The sequence below is a fragment of the Poecile atricapillus genome, chromosome 28 (genome assembly GCF_030490865.1).
Source record: "Poecile atricapillus isolate bPoeAtr1 chromosome 28, bPoeAtr1.hap1, whole genome shotgun sequence".
Classification (NCBI taxonomy): Eukaryota; Metazoa; Chordata; class Aves; order Passeriformes; family Paridae; genus Poecile; species Poecile atricapillus.
The window spans coordinates 2,377,244-2,397,519 of record NC_081276.1 but is presented as its reverse complement, the minus strand read 5'-3'; the positions used below and the strand labels follow the sequence as shown (position 1 = coordinate 2,397,519).

General features: G+C 48.4%; 1 protein-coding gene across 2 annotated transcripts; it reads left to right on the top strand.

Annotated features, from left to right (window-relative positions):
* The first annotated feature begins 54 nt into the window (after positions 1-54).
* SGTA (small glutamine rich tetratricopeptide repeat co-chaperone alpha) lies at positions 55-20,217 on the top strand. Of its 2 annotated transcripts, none has more exons than XM_058858443.1 (12): positions 55-110; positions 3,987-4,128; positions 6,325-6,428; positions 7,920-8,004; positions 8,891-8,990; positions 10,723-10,827; positions 11,956-12,094; positions 12,910-12,972; positions 13,813-13,850; positions 14,855-14,944; positions 17,630-17,745; positions 19,029-20,217. In XM_058858443.1, the coding sequence occupies exons 2-11, from the start codon at positions 4,029-4,031 to the stop codon at positions 17,742-17,744; spliced, it is 939 nt and encodes a 312-aa protein (XP_058714426.1). In that variant the 5' UTR covers positions 55-110; positions 3,987-4,028; the 3' UTR covers position 17,745; positions 19,029-20,217. The 2 variants fall into 2 exon arrangements, with proteins under 2 accessions (XP_058714426.1, XP_058714427.1); XM_058858444.1 differs by having other exon boundaries at positions 65-114; positions 3,990-4,128.
* Positions 20,218-20,276: the final 59 nt, after the last annotated feature.

Genomic DNA, 20,276 nt, shown 5'->3' with positions numbered 1-20,276 from the left:
CCACGCCCTTATGGCCTTATAAGGGAAGGGGCGTGGCCGTGGTGGCGCCGGCGCGCAGGGGGCGCGGCGCATGCGCAGTGCGGGAGCGCGCCCGGCCCAGGCAGTGTCCGGTGAGTGCGGGGGGACCGGGGGACACCGGCACCGGGACGGGGCCCTCACCGGGACCCCTCCGCCTCTGGGCCCGCTGCTGCCGGGCCGTGCTGCCCGCCGGCAGCCGCGGTGCCGGGCCGCATGGGGGCAGCGGCAGCGGGGGGTACCGGGTGCACCGGGGCCTTGGGGGGCGGGACCGGACGGGATGTACCGGGAGCGGGATGTACCGGGAGCGGACTGTGCCCTCCGCTGGGGCTTCTCTGTCTCCAGTGCTGCTGGTGCCAGCTCCGGGGACACCCCCGGCGGTGGCGGCGGGCGCGGGGCTGGGCCGGGGGTCCCCGGTTGCCTCCAGCGGGGGAGGGTCCGGCCGGTGCTCCCGGGGCTTTGGGACACGGGGAGGGGACACCGGGGAGCGGTGCCTTCCCTTCTCCGCCCGCCCCGGCAGCCGGCGGAGGCTGGGGGCTCCTGGGGCTGGAGAACGGGAGCACAGGCGGGCCCGGTGCCGCTCCGGTGCCTCTCCGGTACCGCTCCGGTGCCTCTCCGATTCTGCTCCGGTACCGCTCCGGTGCCTCTCCGGTGCCTCTCCGGTTCTGCTCCGGTACCGCTCCGGTGCCTCTCCGGTACCACTCCGGTGCCTCTCCGGTTCCGCTCCGGTGCCTCTCCGGTGCCTCTCCGGTGCCGCTCCGGTACCGCTCCGGTACCGCTCCGGTACCACTCCGGTGCCTCTCCGGTGCCTCTCTGGTGCCTCTCCGGTGCCGCTCCGGTGCCTCTCCGGTTCCTCTCCGGTGCCTCTCCGGTTCCACTCCGGTGCCTCTCCAGTTCTGCTCCGGTGCCTCTCCGGTACCTCTCCGGTGCCTCTCCGGTTCTGCTCCGGTGCCTCTCCGGTTCTGCTCCGGTGCCGCTCCGGTGCCTCTCCGGTACCGCTCCGGTGCCTCTCCGGTGCCGCTCCGGTTCTGCTCCGGTGCCTCTCCGGTGCCGCTCCGGTTCTGCTCCAGTTCCTCTCCGGTGCCTCTCCGGTTCTGCTCCGGTGTCTCTCCGGTTCCTCTCCGGTGCCGCTCCGGTGCCGCTCCGGTACCGCTGGGCTCGTTCACTGGAGCTCCTTTCCCGGTGGAACGATCCCGGCTGAGCTCCACAAACCCGGTAACGCTCGGGACCGGCAGAGCCCGGCAGCAGCAGCGGAGCCGCTTTCCCTCGGGAATTACCGGGGGATCGTTGGGAATTGCCATGGGATCCTTGGGAATTACCGGGGAATCGTTGGGAATTGTCCTGGGATCATTGGGAATTGTCCTGGGATCACTGGGAATTGCAGTGGGATCACTGGGAACTGCAGCAGGATCATTGGGAATTGCAGCAGGATCATTGGGAATTGCAGTGGGATCATTGGGAATTGTCATGAAGTCGATGGGAATTGCAGTGGGATCATTGGGAATTGCAGCAGAATCCCTGGGAATTGCAGTGGGATCACTGGGAACTGCAGCAGGATCATTGGGAATTGCAGCAGGATCGTTGGGAATTGTCATGGGATCATTGGGAATTGCAGTGGGATCTCTGGGAATTGTCACGGGATCGTTGGGAATTGTCCTGGGATCACTGGGAATTGTCCTGGGATCCTTGGGAATTGCCGTGGGATCGTTGGGAATTGTCACGGGATCCCTGGGAATTGTCACGGGATTGCTGGGAATGGCAGCAGGATCCCTGGGAATTGTCGTGGGATCATTGGGAATTGCAGTGGGATCATTGGGAATTGCAGCAGGATCATTGGGAATTGCAGTGGGATCATTGGGAATGCCGTGGGATCGCTGGGAATTGCAGCAGGATCATTGGGAATTACAGTGGGATCGCTGGGAATTGTCATGGGATCGTTGGGAACTGTCATGGGATTGTTGGGAATGCCGTGGGATCATTGGGAATTGCAGCAGGATCATTGGGAATTGTCCTGGGATCACTGGGAATTGTCATGGGATCACTGGGAATTGTCCTGGGATCACTGGGAATTGTCATGGGATCATTGGGAATTGCAGTGGGATCGTTGGGAACTGTCATGGGATCGTTGGGAATTGTCATGGGATCGTTGGGAATTGTCATGGGATCATTGGGAATTGCAGTGGGATCGTTGGGAACTGTCATGGGATCGTTGGGAATGCCGTGGGATTGCTGGGAATTCCCAGCCTTGGGTTGTGATTTTTGGGATCTCTTGGCTTTGGGATTTTTGGGATTTCCCTGCCAGGACAGGCTGGGCCAGCTCTGGGGTCTCCAATTCCTTCTGCTCCCACCTTTGGAGCCAGGAGCAGAAAAGTGGGAATTTTTCCTGCTGAACTCCTCAGCGCTCCAAGGATTTCAGACCCCTGGGGTGGGATTGTGCCAAGCACAGGGCGAATCCAAACCTGGAGAATTCCTGAAGCCCATAAAGAACATTCTGGAGCTGTCACTCATCCCAACCCCCTCATCTCCCAAATCCAACAATTCCCTGATCCCAGAAAACTCCCTCCGAGGCACAGCAGCCCCAAAACCCTTTCCCTTTCCCTCCTGTGATCCCGGATTTCCCTGATTCCAGGTGTTTTTTGGGAAAGGCAGGAGTGGTGGAGCCTCACACCCCAAAACCCTTTTCCTTTCCCTCCTGTGATCCCAGATTTCCATGTTTCCTTTTTTGGGAAGGCAGGAGCGGTGGAGCCTCACACCCCAAAACCCTTTCCCTTTCCCTCCTCTGATCCATAAATTCCATGATTCCAGGAGTTTTTTGGGAAGGCAGGAGCGGTGGAGCCTCACACTTTCCCTTGTCTGATCCATGATTCCCGTTTTTCCAGGTGTTTTTTGGGAAGGCAGGAGCGGTGGAGCCTCACACTTTTCCTGCTCTGATCCATGTTTTCCGTGATTCCAGGTATTTTTTGGGAAGGCAGGAGCGGTGGAGCCTCACAATCCATGTTTTCTGTGATTCCAGGTGTTTTTTGGGAAGGCAGGAGCGGTGGAGCCTCACACCCCAAAACCCTTTCCCTTTTCCTCTTCTGATCCATGTTTTCCTGTTTTTCCAGGTGTTTTTTGGGAAGGCAGGAGCAGTGGAGCCTCACAATCCATGTTTTCTGTGATTCCAGGAGTTTTTTGGGAAGGCAGGAGCGGTGGAGCCTCACAATCCATGTTTTCTGTTTTTCCAGGTGTTTTTGGGAAGGCAGGAGCGGTGGAGCCTCACACCCCTTTCCCTTTCCCTGCTCTGATCCATGTTTTCCATGATTCCAGATGTTTTTTGGGAAGGCAGGAGCAGTGGAGCCTCACCCTTTCCCTCCTCTGATCCATGTTTCCCGTTTTTCCAGGAGTTTTTTGGGAAGGCAGGAGCGGTGGAGCCTCACAATCCATGTTTTCTGTGATTCCAGGAGTTTTTTGGGAAGGCAGGAGCGGTGGAGCCTCACACTTTTCCTGCTCTGATCCATGTTTTCTGTGATTCCAGGTGTTTTTGGGAAGGCAGGAGCGGTGGAGCCTCACAATCCATGTTTCCCGTTTTTCCAGGTGTTTTTTGGGAAGGCAGGAGTGGTGGAGCCTCACAATCCATATTTTCCCGTTTTTCCAGGAGTTTTTGGGAAGGCAGGAGCGGTGGAGCCTCACAATCCATGTTTTCCCGTTTTTCCAGGAGTTTTTGGGAAGGCAGGAGCGGTGGAGCCTCACAATCCATGTTTTCTGTGATTCCAGGAGTTTTTTGGGAAGGCAGGAGCGGTGGAGCCTCACACCCCTTTCCCTTTTCCTTGTCTGATCCATGATTCCCGTTTTTCCAGGTGTTTTTTGGGAAGGCAGGAGCGGTGGAGCCTCACAATCCATGTTTTCTGTTTTTCCAGGAGTTTTTTGGGAAGGCAGGAGCGGTGGAGCCTCACACTTTCCCTCCTCTGATCCATGTTTTCCCGTTTTTCCAGGAGTTTTTGGGAAGGCAGGAGCGGTGGAGCCTCTCTCCCAGCATGGCAGACCAGAAGCGTCTCGCCTTTTCCATCATCCAATTCCTGCACACCCAGCTCCAGAGCGGGAAAATGTCCCCGGATGCTCAGGAGAGTTTGGAAGGTGGGTGGGAGGATCAGGGGAAAATTTGGGAAAATTTGGGAAAATTTGGGAGAATTTGGGAGAATTTGGGGTTTATTTCCCTTTTTTCTGCCCCTGGGTTTGGCCGGGATGCTCCCGGTGCTGGAATTCTGCAGTTCATTTTTTCCTTTGGGGATTTTGGATTTAATTTTCTTCCTTTTGGGATTTCTGAGTTAATTTTTCCCTTTTGGGGATTTTGGAGTTTTTTCCTTATGGGATTTCTGAGTTAATTTTTTCCTTACGGGATTTTGGAATTAATTTTTTCCCTTTGGGATTTTGGATTTAATTTTTTCCTTTTGGGATTTTGGATTTAATTTTTTCCTTTTGGGATTTCTGAGTTAATTTTTCCCTTTGGGGATTTTGGAATTTTTTCCTTTTGGGATTTCTGAGTTAATTTTTCCCTTTGGGGATTTTGGAGTTTTTCCCTTTTGGGATTTCTGAGTTAATTTTTCCCTTTGGGATTTTGGGGTTAATTTTCCCCTTTTGGGATTTTGGATTTAAATTTCCCTTTGGGGATTTCTGAGTTAATTTTTTCCTTTTGGGATTTCTGAGTTAAGTTTCCCTTTAGGGATTTTGGAATTATTTTTTTCCTTTTGGGATTTCTGAGTTAATTTTTTCCTTTTTGTGATTTTGGAGTTAAATTTCCCTTTAGGGATTTTGGAATTAATTTTTCCTTTTGGGATTTCTGAGTTAATTTTTCCCTTTAGGGATTTTGGAGTTAAATTTCCCTTTTGGGATTTTGGAGTTAATTTTTCCTTTAGGGATTTTGGAATTAGTTTTTCCTTTTGGGGATTTTTGAGTTAATTTTTCCTTATGGGATTTCTGAGTTAATTTTCCCCTTTGGGGATTTTGGAATTTTTTCCTTTTGGGATTTTTGAATTAATTTTTTTCTTTGGGGATTTTGGAGTTAATTGTTCCTTTTGGAATTTCTGAGTTAATTTTTCCCTTTGGGGATTTTGGAGTTTTTTCCTTTTGGGGATTTTGGAGATAATTTTTCCTCTCAAGACTTTGGGATTCATTTTTCCCTTTGGCATTTTGGAGTTAATTTTTCCTTTTGGGAGTTTTCCAGGGATTCTGGTGCCTTCTGATCTCTTCCAGGAGCAGCTGAGCTGGAGTCAGGGATGAACCTGGGGTCAAAAACCTCCCTGATCCTGCTCGGGGTCCTGGAGGATTAATCTGGGATGAGGCAGAGCCGGGAGGATTCTCTGGGCTGGGAAATGGCAATTCCCTGGATCCTGGGAATATTTTTGTGCTCCTGGGATAATTTTTGTGCTCCAGGGATGATTTTTGTGCTCCTGGGATAACTTCTGTGCTCCAGGGATAATTTCTGTGCTCCAGGGATAATTTTTGTACTCCAATGAAGATTTTGGTGCTCCAGGGATGATTTTGGTGCTCCAGGGATACTTTTTGTGCTCCTGGGAAGATTTTGGTGCTCCAGGGATAATTTTTGTGCTCCTGGGACGATTTTTATGCTCCTGGGATAATTTTTATGCTCCTGGGATAATTTTTGTGTTCCTGGGGTTTGTTTTTCCTCTTCTGCTCCCCAAAATTCCATCCCTCAGGTTTTTTCCAGCCCATTCCAAAGGGCAGGGAGAGCACGTGGATATTTTGAAAGGTTTCCTTAAGGAGCTCAAGGTTCAGTCCTTGATTTGTGGTTTTGTCCCGGGAAAGGCTTGGGGGGACATTCCTGGGGGATGGATGCTGGGAATGGGATATTTTGGGATGTAAAACCTGGCAGGAGAGCTCTGGGAAGTTCTCTTTTCCCTGGGAACAGCTTTTCCCTGGGAACAGCAGCTTCCCAAGCCTGGGCAGGGAGGAGTTGGCTCAGGGTTCCCAGAGCCAGGGGAATTTCTGGATCTCTCCTTGGAATTCTGGGCTGTTCCCAGAGCCAGGGGAATTTCTGGATCTCTCCTTGGAATTCTGGGCTGTTCCCACATTCCCAGCTGTGAATTCAGCCCCAGCCTGACTCACTTCCAACCCCCAGGAATCCTCGAGGGGCTGGGAATCGGGATCAGCTCCATCCAGGATATCCACAGGGAGCTCCTCTGAGTTTTGCCAAAACCTGCAGATACGACCCAAAAATCCCATAAAATATTGAGTTTTTTTCCCATTTTTTTTTTAGAGATGAGGGAGAAGGATGAATGTTAATTAATTCATATCCTGATTTTTCTTATCCAGTGGCCATCCAGTGCCTGGAAACAGCGTTTGGGGTCTCCATGGAAGATCAAAGCCTGGCTGTGTCCCAGACCCTTCCCGAAATATTTGAAGCTGTGGCAGGGAAGGTGAGCGAGTGTTCTGGAATGTTCCCTTTTCCCTGCTGGATTTTCCAGGAGCCTGCTGCTCCCCTGGCAGGGCTGGGAAAATGGGAATTGCTGGGAATCCTCACCTCAGCTTCTCCTGTAGGAGACTGTCGTGGTTTTAAGCTAGTAACAAAAAACTACTTATTTTTTGCTAGAGATATGGATTAAAATAAGAGCAAAACAGGCTTAAAACTTAAAAGGAATAAAGACAGTTTATTAACAAACTACTAGAATAAGAATACCAAAATAAACTTTCAGAGAACCCTTTTACTTTTCACTACTTGATCATTTCTTTGTACACATAACAACATAGAGACAAAAAAAAAAAAAATAGTTTTACAATCTTGGTGGTCAAAAACAGTCTCAATTTCAGAGTCTTTTCATCAGTCCCCATAGAGAAACAGAAGTCTCTTTCTGCTAGTCCATGGAGTTTCTAGAGTCCACTCCTCCCATTTCACACTATTCTGAAATGTGCAATGGGTCAAATTGAATTTAGGGATGTTATTTTTAAGGATAAGTGATTCAAAGGTAAAAATCTTCTTCAGTTGTCTCTGTGAGCCTTCCTGGAAAACAGTGAACAGTAAAAAAGTAAAAGGGTTCTCTGAAAGTTTATTTTGGTATTCTTATTCTAGTAGTTTGTTAATAAACTGTCTTTATTCCTTTTAAGTTTTAAGCCTGTTTTGCTCTTATTTTAATCCATATCTCTAGCAGAAAATAAGTAGTTTTTTGTTACTAGCTTAAAACCACGACAGAGACCCTTTCTGGGGACGGTGTGAGACACGACAAAGACCTCTATAAGCGAGTTAGGGGTTAGAAGTTTATTTCAGGGCGTGGGATAGAGAGAAAGAGGGACCCTGCTATGAGCCAGCAGATAGAGCTCAAAGCAGGCTCAGAGAGAGCAATACAAAATAGGGTAAGATACGAATACATGAGTTCAAGACTTAAGATTGCTAAGAAATAGAGTAACAGAACAGAAGAGAAGTGAGAGAGCCGGGAAAAAGAGATAAAGAAGAGCAGGAAATAGCAGCAAGAGAACGTAGTAAGAGAGACAAGAGAACCAAGAGAACAAAGAGAGCAAAGAGAACAAAAAGTTAAAAGTTACCAAGAGAGAGAGCGAACTCTCTTTTACAATTACTTATATAACCTATACATATGAATATTCTATTCCTTTACTAACCAATCTTTCTAAGCATACTAATACAGTAACATTTGTGTGCAACCTATAGAAAACGCTATTTTTGCATATTTTTAGTTATCTCAGGGTCCTTCAGACCTTTCCTTATAAGGCTGGGGAGAGGGGTCTCAGCTTGGTTTTATTGCAGGAAAGAATGTGTTCTGGCATATCAGCCCGGTTTCTTTGAATTATTCAAACCATGCCATCATTTGTATTTCTTCTTTAGCCTTTCTGGCTACAGTCATATTTATAATCTCTTTCTAATTCTACCTTCCCAACATTCTCCCTGTCCTTGGAAGGAGCTGGAACATTCCAGAACGAACTCGGAGCCCGTGACGCCCTCGGAGGATGACGTGGCCGAGGCTGAACGGCTCAAGACGGAAGGTGACGAGCCCTGGGCTTTGGATAACGAGGATTTGCTGCTAATTGGGAAGGGATCTGCATTCCCTGGCACCTGGGGAATGCTTGGAATGGGATGAGGAGAAAACAGGGAATGTTTTCTGTTCCTGCTTTGGCTCTCCAGGAGGGTTGGGGAGGTTTTGGTGCCAGGGGGTTTTGGATCCCAGTGGGATTTTGATCCCAGAAATCCTGTGGGGTGTGGAGCATCCATCCCTCCTGCTCCCTGCACGGATTTTTCCTGGGAAAAACCGGGATGGGCGTTGATGCAACGCTTCCCCCTGAGGCAGAGCCTGGGTTTTGGGATTCAGGATCCAGGAATGCTGGAATTCCCAGGATAGGTGTCCAAGGAAAGGTGGGAGAAGCTCCAGGGAGCTCCTTCCAGGGCTTAAAGGAGCTGCAGGATAAAGGATTTGGGATAAGGGATGGAATTCTGGGATGCAGGGAAGGGCTTCCTGCTGGGAAAGGGGAGTTTGGATGGGATTTTGGGAAGGAATTCCCAGCTGGGAGAGTGCTGAGGGAATGGGATGGAATTCCCAGAGCAGCTCTGGCTGTCCCTGGATCCCTGGGAGCGTCCAAGGAAAGGTGGGAGCCACTTCCAGAGCCTAAAGGAGCTCCAGGAAATCTGGAGAGGGATTTGGGATAAGGGATGGAATTCCAGGACACAGGGAATGGCTTCCTGCTGGGAAAAGGGGAATTTGGATGGGATTTTGGGAAGGAATTCCCAGCCGTGAGGATGCTGAGGGAACGGGATAGAATTCCCAGTTTGTGCTGACAAAAACCCTGTGCCATTTCCATGGATCCTGACCTTTCCTTTGGTTTATCCCTGGATTTTTTTTGCCCCATTCCCGATCTTTTCCCACATTCCTGACAGGAAACGACCAAATGAAGGCGGAAAACTTCGAGGCTGCCGTGTCTTTTTATGGAAAAGCCATCGAGTTAAACCCGGCCAACGCCGTTTATTTCTGCAACAGGTACCCAGCCGCTCCTCCCTGCAGCAGCATTCCCAGAGGGACAAAATTCCCAGGCTTTTTCACGGATCCTGGGGGGGTTGGGATGGGTTCCTCGCTCGTTGGGATCTCCTGGGATCTCCTGGGATCTCCTGGGAGTGGGAATGAGCTTTGTGAGGCATGGGAGGGATGAGGGATGGGGTGGGAATTGTGGGGTGGAGTGAGGAGCTGAGGAATTCAGGGATGGAGAGAGGAGCTGGGGAATTCAGGGATGGAGTGAGGAATCCAGGGATCTGCTGGGGAATTCAGGGATGGAGTGAGGAATTCAGGGATGGAATGAGAAATTCAGGGATGGAGTGAGGAATTCAGGGATCTGCTGGGGAATTCAGGGATCTGCTGGGGAATTCAGGGAGGGAGAGAGGACCTGGGGAATTCAGGGATGGAGCTGCTGAGGAATCCAGGGATCTGCTGGGGAATCCAGGGATCTGCTGAGGAATTCAGGGATGGAACAAGGAGCTGAGGAATCCAGGGATCTGCTGGGGAATTCAGGGAGGGAGAGAGGAATTCAGGGATCTGCTGGGGAATTCAGGGATCTGCTGAGGAATTCAGGGATGGAGAGAGGAGCTGGGGAATTCAGGGATGGAGTGAGAAATTCAGGGATCTGCTGGGGAATTCAGGGATGGAACAAGGAGCTGGGGAATCCAGGGATCTGCTGAGGAATCCAGGGATGGAGTGAGGAGCTGAGGAATTCAGGGATGGAGCTGCTGAGGAATCCAGGGATCTGCTGGGGGATCCAGGGATCTGCTGGGGAATCCAGGGATGGAGAGAGGAATTCAGGGAAGGAGAGAGGAGCTGGGGAATCCAGGGATGGAGCTGCTGAGGAATCCAGGGATGGAGAGAGGAGCTGGGGAATTCAGGGATGGAGAGAGGAGCTGGGGAATTCAGGGATGGAGAGAGGAGCTGGGGAATTCAGGGATGGAACAAGGAGCTGGGGAATCCAGGGATCTGCTGAGGAATCCAGGGATCTGCTGGGGAATCCAGGGATCTGTGTGTGGGAGGGGGGAGGAGGATTTTGTGTTGTTCCTCAGGGAATTCTTGGATAAAGCAAATTTTGATCTCGGCTGGGACGGGATTTCCCTGCTTGTGGTGGGAGCTCAGATCCACCCGGAGATGGGAAGGGAATTTGGGCTTGGAATTCTGGCTGGGAATTTTGGGCTGGGAATTTTGGGCTGGGAATTTTGGGCTGGGAATTTTTTTGGCTGGGAATTTTGGGCTGGGAATTTTGGGCTGGGAATTTTGGCTGGAATTTTGGGCTGGGAATTTTGGGCTGGGAATTTTGGGCTGGGAATTTTGGGCTGGGAATTCTGGCTGGGAATTTGGGTTGGGAATTTTTTTGGCTGGGAATTTGGGCTGGGAATTTTTTTGGCTGGGAATTTGGGCTGGGAATTTTTTTGGCTGGGAATTTTGGCTGGGAATTTTTTTGGCTGGGAATTTTGGACTGGGAATTTTGGGCTGGGAATTGGCTCCAGGGGGAGGGAATCTCACTCTTGGCAACCTCACCGTGACAAACCCAAAAACCCCAAAAATTCACCTTCAAACCAAATTTCCCCTCTTTGAAAATCAGAGAAACCGAAGGGAAGGAGAGAAACCAAAAGGAATTTTCCCAGCTGGGAGAAGCTGGGATTGGGAGGGAATTCCCTTGGGATATTCCAGCTTTTCAGCATTCCCTAATTCCCATTTTTCCACCTTTTCCCAGAGCTGCTGCCTACAGCAAGCTGGGGAATTACGCCGGAGCCGTGCGGGATTGCGAGCGAGCCATCGGCATCGACCCCAGCTACAGCAAAGCCTACGGCAGGATGGGGTGAGAGAATTCCCAGAAAATCCCTGAAAATTCCCACTTTTCCCATGGAATTTTCCGCCTTTCCCCATGGAATTTTGGGTCCTGGAACACCCCAGAATGGGGATTTTGTTGGTTTGTTCCACCATGGAAAAATTTCCTGGTGTTTCAGTTCTTTAGGGTGGAGAAAAGTTCTTTTTTTTTTAATTTTTAGAAAGCTGATGGATTTAAAAAGTCACAAATAAAACCCCTCTGTGGATTTAATTTTTTAAATGTTTTAAATTTTCTTTCCAGGGAATTTGGATCCCTGAACACCCCAAAAAATTCCCTGCTGTTTCAGCTTTTCAGGGTGGAGAAAAAAATCCTATTTTTAAATTTTTAGAAAATTGATATGGACCAAATAAATTAAAAAATTACCAAAAAAAATCTTCTGTGACTTTAATTTTTGTTTTTTCCAGGGAATTTTGGATCCTTGAAATCCCCCAAAAAATTCCCTGGTGTTTCAGGTTTTTAGGGTGGAGAAAAATTCCTATTTTTAAATTTTTAGAAAATTGGTATGGGCCAATTAAATTTAAAAAGTGACAAAAAAAACCCCTCTGTGACTTTAATTTTTAAATTTTTTTTATTTTTTTCGAGGGAATTTGGATCCCTGAACACCCCAAAAATTCCTTGATGTTTCAGCTTTTCAGGGTGGAGGAAAAAATCCTATTTTTAAATTTTTAGAAAATTGATATGGACCAAATAAATTAAAAAATTAACCCAAAAAAAATCTTCTGTGACTTTAATTTTTAAATTCTTTTTAATTTTTTTTCCAGGGAATTTGGATCCTTGAAACCCCCCAAAAAACTTCCCTGGTGTTTCAGGTTTTTAGGGTGGAGAAAAATTCCTATTTTTTAATTTTTAGAAAATTGGTATGAGCTAATTAAATTTAAAAAGTGACCAAAAAAAACCTCTCTGTGACTTTAATTTTTATTTTTTCCAGGGAATTTTGGATCCTTGAAATCCCCCCAAAAAATCCCTGGTGTTTCAGCTTTTCAGGGTGGAGAAAAAAAATCTTATTTTTAAATTTTTAGGAAATTGATATGGACCAAATAAATTAAAAAATTACCAAAAAACATCTTTTGTGACTTTGAATTTTGATTTTCTTCCCAGCCTGGCCCTCTCCAGCCTAAACAAACACACGGAAGCCGTGGTTTATTATAAAAAAGCTCTGGAATTGGATCCAGAAAATGAAACTTACAAATCCAACCTCAAAATCGCTGAACAGAAAATGAAGGAGACTCCCAGTCCGGTGAGTCCTGGAATTTGGGGGTTTTTAAGGTAAAAATCCTGGAATTTGGGGAATTTTTAAGGTTAAAATCCTGGAATTTGGGGATTTTTTTAAGGTTAAAATCCTGGAATTTGGGGATTTTTTTAAGGTTAAAATTCTGGAATTTGGGAATTTTTTTAAGTTAAAAGGGGTCCTGGTAAGTCCTGGAATTTGGGGATTTTTAAGGTTAAAATCCTGGAATTTGGGAATTTTTTTAAGTTAAAAGAGGTCCTGGTAAGTCCTGGAATTTGGGGAGTTTTTAAGGTTAAAATCCTGGAAATTGGGAATTTTTAAGGTTAAAATCCTGGAAATTGGGGATTTTTAAGGTTAGAATCCTGGAATTTGGGAATTTTTTTAAGGTAAAAGAGGTCCTGGTAAGTCCTGGAATTTGGAGATTTTTTTTAAGGTTAAAGCCCTGGAATTTGGGGAATTTTTAAGGTTAAAGGAGGTCTTGGAATTTGGGAATTTTTTAAGGTTAAAGCCCTGGAATTTGGGAAATTTTTTTAAGCTTAAAGTCCCAGAATTTGGGAATTTCTTAAGGTTTTCACTGGAATTCCCTGGGAATGAGGGCTGGGAATGGGAATGAGGGCTGGGAATGGGAATAGGATGGGAATGAGGGCTGGGAATGAGGGCTGGGAATGGGAATACGATGGGAATGAGGGCTGGGAATGGGAATGAGGGCTGGGAATGGGAATAGGATGGGAATGAGGGCTGGGAATAGGATGGGAATGGGAATGAGGGCTGGGAATGGGAATGAGGGCTGGGAATGAGGGCTGGCTCTGCTCTCTCTCCTCCAGACCGGCGGCCCCGGAGGCTTCGACTTGGCCGGATTGCTGAACAACCCCGGCTTCATGAGCATGGTAATTCCAGATCCCGGGATTCCTTGGGATTGGGGCCGCCCCGGGAGCTCTGGTGTCTCCTCCCATGGAATTCCTTGGGATGGAGCCTCTCTGGGAGCTTTTCCAGGCTGGAATTCCTTGGGATGGAGCCTCTCTGGGAGCTTTTCCCGGCTGGAATTCCTTGGGATGGAGCCTCTCTGGGAGCCCAAGTGTCTCCCCACATGGAATTCCTTGGGATGGAGCCTCTCTGGGAGCTTTTCCCAGCTGGAATTCCTTGGGATGGAGCCTCTCTGGGAGCCCAAGTGTCTCCCCACATGGAATTCCTTGGGATGGAGCCTCTCTGGGAACCCCAGTGTCTCCCCACATGGAATTCCTTGGGATGGAGCCTCTCTGGGAGCTTTTCCCGGCTGGAATTCCTTGGGATGGAGCCTCTCCAGGCTCTCTGGTGTCTCCTCCCATGGAATTCCTTGGGCTGGAGCCTCTCTGGGAGCTTTTCCAGGCTGGAATTCCTTGGGATGGAGCCTCTCCAGGCTCTCTGGTGTCTCCTCCCATGGAATTCCTTGGGATGGAGCCTCTCTGGGAACCCCAGTGTCTCCTCACATGGAATTCCTTGGGCTGGAGCCTCTCTGGGAGCTTTTCCCAATCCCTGGAGCTGTGTGGAAGCTGCTGCTGTTCCCTCCAGCTCCGACAAAGCCGGGAATTTCTCCGCAGTCTTTCCACAGGCTCTGGAATGGCTTGGGCTGCTCCAGGCTCCACCTTTGCTCTTCTTTCCCCTTTTTCCCGGATTCCCAAGGATTCCCAAGGATTCCCAAGCTTTCCCTTTGGGGTTGATCCCACTCTGTCGTTTTTTATTCCCCACAGGCCTCAAACCTCATGAACAACCCCCAAGTACAACAGCTGTGAGTTGGATCCCGCTTTTCTTTATTCCCTCCGGGAATTTCTCCCTCCAGGCTCTCTCTCCGTGGCTTTGGCCTTTCCCCATGGGAACAGGAGGGAATCTGGGGAGGGAATTTGGGCCTGGAATGTGGAGGGGGGCTGGGAAGCAGCCCCAGTTCCCTGAGCTCTGGGAGGTGCTGGGAGAGGGGTTGGAATGAAATCATTCCAGAGGGAGGTGGGATGGGATGGATCACGGCCCCCTGGAATTGGCTTTTTGATGGGATTCCAGGATTTCCCAGCTCGGGTGAAATGGGAATATTCCCATTCCTGGATGGTTGTGAGGAGCAGTCCATGGTATTTCAGGAAAATGGATAAATTCCTAAATCCAGGGAATGCTCAGGCCAGGCCTGGGGGAGGAGGGAGGGACCCTCTGGAGCCCCCAAATCCTTGGATTTTTTGGGATGAGACCACTCAGCTCCCATTGGCTTCTCCTGTGCCTGCTGCCAGCTGGAATTCCTGCCTGGATCCAGCCCTGGAGCAGGGCTGAAATTCCATAAATCCAGGAATCTGGGAATATTGGCATTATCACAATTATTTATTGTTCACTTTAATTACATCTTTCCAGCTGATCCAGGAAAAGCTGGAGCAGGGAATTCTGTGATCCTTGGGATGGGGAGCTGCTCCCATTCCCAGGTGTAAAACACGGGATTCTTTGGGATTCTTTGGGATTCTTTGGGATTCTTTGGGATTCTTTGGGATTTTTTGGGATTTTTGGGGATTCTTTGGGATTCTTTGGGATTTTTTGGTATTCTTTGGGATTTTTTGGGATTTTTTTTTTGATTTCTCAGGATTTTTTTGAATTCTTTGGGATTCTTTGGGATTTTTTGGGATTCTTTGGGATTTTTTGGGATTTTTTTTTTTATTTCTCAGGATTTTTTTGAATTCTTTGGGATTCTTTGGGATTTTTTGGGATTCTTTGGGATTTTCAGGATTTTTTGGGATTTTTCCCCCTTTTCTTCCCTCCCAGAATGTCCGGGATGATCTCGGGAGGCCACAACGCCATGGGAGCGGCCGGGAGCAGCCCCAACACCAACGACCTGGCCAGCCTGATCCAGGCGTGAGCGCGGCTGGGGACGGGCGGGGACAGTCCTGGGGACAATCCTGGGGACAGGCTGGGGACAATCCTGGGGACAGGCTGGGGACAATCCTGGGGACAGGCTGGGGACAGTCCTGGGGACACAGTGGGGACAGGCTGGGGACAGGCAGGGGACAGGCAGGGGACAATCCTGGGGACAGGCTGGGGACAGTCCTGGGGACAATCCTGGGGACAGGCTGGGGACAATCCTGGGGACAGGCTGGGGACAGTCCTGGGGACAATCCTGGGGACAGTCCTGGGGACAGGCTGGGGACAATCCTGGGGACAATCCTGGGGACAGGCTGGGGACAGGCAGGGGACAGGCAGGGGACAATCCTGGGGACAGGCTGGGGACAGTCCTGGGGACAATCCTGGGGACAATCCTGGGGACAGGCTGGGGACAGTCCTGGGGACAATCCTGGGGACAATCCTGGGGACACGCTGGGGACAGTCCTGGGGACAATCCTGGGGACAATCCTGGGGACAGGCTGGGGACAGTCCTGGGGACAATCCTGGGGACAATCCTGGGGACAGGCTGGGGACAGGCAGGGGACAGTCCTGGGGACAGGCTGGGGACAGTCCTGGGGACAATCCTGGGGACAGGCTGGGGACAGTCCTGGGGACAATCCTGGGGACAGTCCTGGGGACAGGCTGGGGACAATCCTGGGGACAATCCTGGGGACAGGCTGGGGACAGGCTGGGGACAGGCAGGGGACAGTCCTGGGGACAGGCTGGGGACAGGCTGGGGACAGTCCTGGGAACAGTCCTGGGGACAGGCTGGGGACACCCTGGAGACACCCTGGGAACAGGCTGGGATAGGCTGGGGACAGTCCTGGGGACGGGTGGGGACAGGCTGGGGACAGTCCTGGGGACAGTCCTGGGGACAGGCTGGGGACAGGCTGGGAACAGGCAGGGGACAGCCTGGGGACAGCCTGGGGACAGTCCTGGGGACAGTCCTGGGGACAATCCTGGGGACAGGCTGGGGACAGGCTGGGGACAATCCTGGGGACAGTCCTGGGGACAGGCTGGGGACAATCCTGGGGACAATCAGGGGGAACAATCAGGGGGGACAATCCAGGGGAACAATCGTAGATCCAGGGCTGGGAATGTCCCAGGCTGTTGTCTGTGTCCCCTGTCCTGTGTCCCCTGTCCTGTGTCCCCTCTCCTGTGTCCCCTCTCCTGTGTCCCCTGTGTCCCCTCTCCTGTGTCCCCTGTCCTGTGTCCCCTGTCCTGTGTCCCCTCTCCTGTGTCCCCTCTCCTGTATCCCCTGTGTCCCCTCTCCTGTGTCCCCTGTGTCCCCTGTCCTGTGTCCCCTGTCCTGTGTCCCCTGTCCTGTGTCCCCTGTGTCCCCTGTCCTGTGTCCCCTCTCCTGTCCCTGGTGTCCCTGTCCTGTGTTACCGAGGACTTCTCACTGGTGTCCCGTGTCCCCATGTCTCCAGTGTCCCTGCTGTCCCCATGTCCCTGATGTCAGTCTGTCCCCATACCCACATGTCCCACTGTCCCTGTGTCCCTCTATCCTTGATGTCTGTGTGTCCCCATATCCCCATGTCCGTGTGTCCCTGATGTCCATGTGTCCGTGTGTCCCCAGTGTCCGTGTGTCCGTGTGTCTGCAGGGGCCAGCAGTTGGCGGTCCCTGATGTCCGTGTGTCCCCGATGTCCGTGTGTCCCCGTGTCCCTGTGAACGTGTGTCCCCATGCAGGGGCCAGCAGTTCACGGTCCCTGATGTCCGTGTGTCCCTGATGTTGGTGTGTCTGTGTGTCCTGATGTCTGTGTGTCCCTGATGTCCCCTGATGTCCCCATGTCCCCTGATGTCCGTGTGTCCCTGATGTCCCCATGTCCCTGATGTCCCCATGTCCCCATGTCCCTGATGTCCCCATGTCCCCATGCAGGGGCCAGCAGTTCGCGGTCCCTGATGTCTGTGTGTCCCTGATGTTGGTGTGTCTGTGTGTCCTGATGTCCTTGTGTCCCCGGTGTCCCCATGTCCCTGATGTCCCCATGTCCCTGATGTCCCCATGCAGGGGCCAGCAGTTTGCGGTCCCTGATGTCCCCATGTCCCTGATGTCCCCATGTCCCCTGATGCCCCTGATGTCCCCATGTCCGTGTGTCCCCTGATGTCCCTGATGTCCCCATGTCCCCATGCAGGGGCCAGCAGTTTGCGGTCCCTGATGTCCCCATGTCCCTGATGTCCCCATGCAGGGGCCAGCAGTTTGCAGTCCCTGATGTCCCCATGTCCCCATGTCCCTGATGTCCCCATGTCCCTGATGTCCCCGTGTCCCCATGCAGGGGCCAGCAGTTTGCGGTCCCTGATGTCCCCATGTCCCCATGTCCCTGATGTCCCCATGTCCCCGATGTCCCTGATGTCCCCATGTCCCTGATGTCCCCATGTCCCTGATGTCCCCATGTCCCCGATGTCCCCATGTCCCTGATGTCCCCATGTCCCCATGCAGGGGCCAGCAGTTCATGGTCCCTGATGTCCCCATGTCCCTGATGTCTGTGTGTCCTGATGTCCCCATGTCCCCATGCAGGGGCCAGCAGTTTGTGGTCCCTGATGTCTGTGTGTCCCTGTGTCCGTGTGTCCCCATGCAGGGGCCAGCAGTTTGCGGTCCCTGATGTCCCCATGTCCCCTGATGTCCCCAATGTCCCCAATGTCCCCGTGTCCCCCTGCAGGGGCCAGCAGTTTGCGCAGCAGATGCAGCAGCAGAACCCTGAGCTGATCGAGCAGCTCCGCAGCCAAATCCGGAGCCGGACCCCGAGCGCCAGCAACGAGGAGCAGCAGGAGTGAGGTGGGAGGAGGCCGGGATCCCACGGGATTCCAGCAAATTCCAATCAATTCATTCCCATTCCGAGAAAAACGTTTAAAACGTTGATTTTTGAAAATTTTTTGATAATTTTTTAATGTCACTGAAAAGGCAAAATGAGGGAATTCCAGCCCAAATTTATTTATCTAATTAATTTTATTTATGTATTTAATTTATTTGATTTATTTGATTTATTTAATTTAATAAATGTATATTTAATAATTTAATGCTTTATTAAATATATTTAATATATTTATTAAATATATTATCATATTAATATATAATATTAATATAATATATTGATATATTATATATTAATATATTAATATTTAATATATTTATAATTTAATGTATATAATGTATCTAATATCTATTTATTTATTTAATTAATTTTATTTATGTGTTTAATGTATTTGATTTATTTATTTAATGTATATAATGTATTTAATATAATTCATTTATTTATTTAGTTAATTTTATTAATGTGTTTGGTTTAATTTATTTCTTTAATTTATTTATTTAATTTTATTTATTTTATTTATTTGTTGGTTTAATTTTATTTATTTATTTTATTTTATTCATTTATTTTATTTATTTAATTAATTTGTTTTAATTTATATATTCAGTATATAATAATTAATATATTAATAATTAATTAATATAATTAATATTTAATATATTGAATATATTGGATATATTTAATATATTGAATATATTTCATTTATTAAAGCTGTTAAATGGGTGGTTCTTGTTTACTAGAAGATAAAATAATTGACTAATGATGGTTTCTTATGATAGTTAATAAAGAAATTATTCTAATTAATCAAGAATATTAAATACTTTTTTTTATTAAAGTTGTTAAATGGGTGATTTTTGTTTATTAGAAGATGAAATAATGATTATTTCTTCTAATTAATAATTAATTATATATAAAGTATATATAGTGTATATAAAGTATAATATATATAGTATATATAAAGTATAATATATATAAATATATAATTATTTTCTTATAATTAATGATTATTATAGTTGATTATTCTAATCAAAACCTGTTAGTTTTAATAAAGACAAATCAATTCAATTTACATTTAATTTACCATGTAACAATTTCAATTTAAAACAAATTAAACTGAAATTAAATCAAACTCCAAAATAAAGCAATCCATTCCAAATAAAAGAAATCAAAAGAAATTCAAACCAATTAAAATCATGAAATTCCCCTTTTTTTCCCCCAGCTGAATTCCCTCTTTTTCCTCTCTCCACAGCCCCTGGGAATTCCAGAATTTGCTTTTCCAGCTGGGAGCCGCGTCCGTGTCGCCATTTCTTGACTTGGAAGTGTCCGAGAGGGGGGGAAAAAAAAAACCCAAAACTTCAACGGATAAAAAACAAAATAATTCCCAAATCTTTCCGTGCCCTGCATGCCACCGAGAATTCCCAATTTTCCCACCCTGCTCCTCCCTTTTTTTTCCCCCTTTTTCCCAAAATTTTAAATTTTATTTCATTTTCCTGGCAGCCCCAGCAGAGCTGAACTCAAAATTTCCCACCTGAACTGGGAGAATTCCGCTGGGAAATTCCCAAATCGCTGCCTGGGGGATTTTTATTCCCAATTTTTTGGTTTTTTTTGCAGAATTTCCAATCAAATTCTTCATTTATTTTTCTTTTCCCCCCCCCTAATTTTCCCCTCCTCGGGAGCCACTTCCAAGAAGTGTTTGAGTCCCTGCTCGTCCCCACCCTGGAATTCCCAGGATTTTTCCACTTTCTGGGAATGAGGATTTCGCTCCAAGTCTGGGATTTTTGGGAATTCTGCCGCTCCCTTTTCCAGGATCCACGGGGGACTCAGGACTGAACCTCCCCCCAGGGCATTTTTTTGGGGTTTTTTTTTTATCCCCCATCCCAAAAAAATCCTGGAAAATCCCGTTGGGTGTGCGGCAACTCTGGGAAAAACAACAAAAAAATGGGAATTTCTCCCATGGAACGTCAGCAGGGAGGGAGTGAAAGCGTTTTTAGTGTGTTTAAAGGAGTTTTTTCCTAATTATTTTGATTTTTTAATTGCATGTCAGCTGGGGTCGGGGTGGAGGGAACCAAAAATTCCCCACTTTGGATCCAAATTTGGATCCAAAAAAAAATCCAGGAATTCGGGCAGGGAGAAACTCCTGGAGCCGCCTCAAATTCCCAGCGGGGTGAGAGCAGAGGATTTTTTTTGAAATCCAAAAAAAAAAGGGGATTTAAATCCGATTTTTTTGGCTCCTGGGGGGAGGAGGAGCCCCTCCGGAACGTTCGGGAGACGGAAAAAAAAATCATGGAAAAATTAAAAAAAAAAAAAAAGTGATTTATTTTTTTTTGTTTTGGTTTTTTTTTTGGTTTTTGTTTTTTTTTTTTGGAGGAGGCTCCATGGAATTCATGTGGTTCGTGTCACTCGTGAGGAATAAAAACATTTGGACACTTTGGTTGTTATCCCGTCGTCGTGCTCAGGTGATTTTCCAGAATTTTCCGTGGGTTTCGGGCTCCGTTTA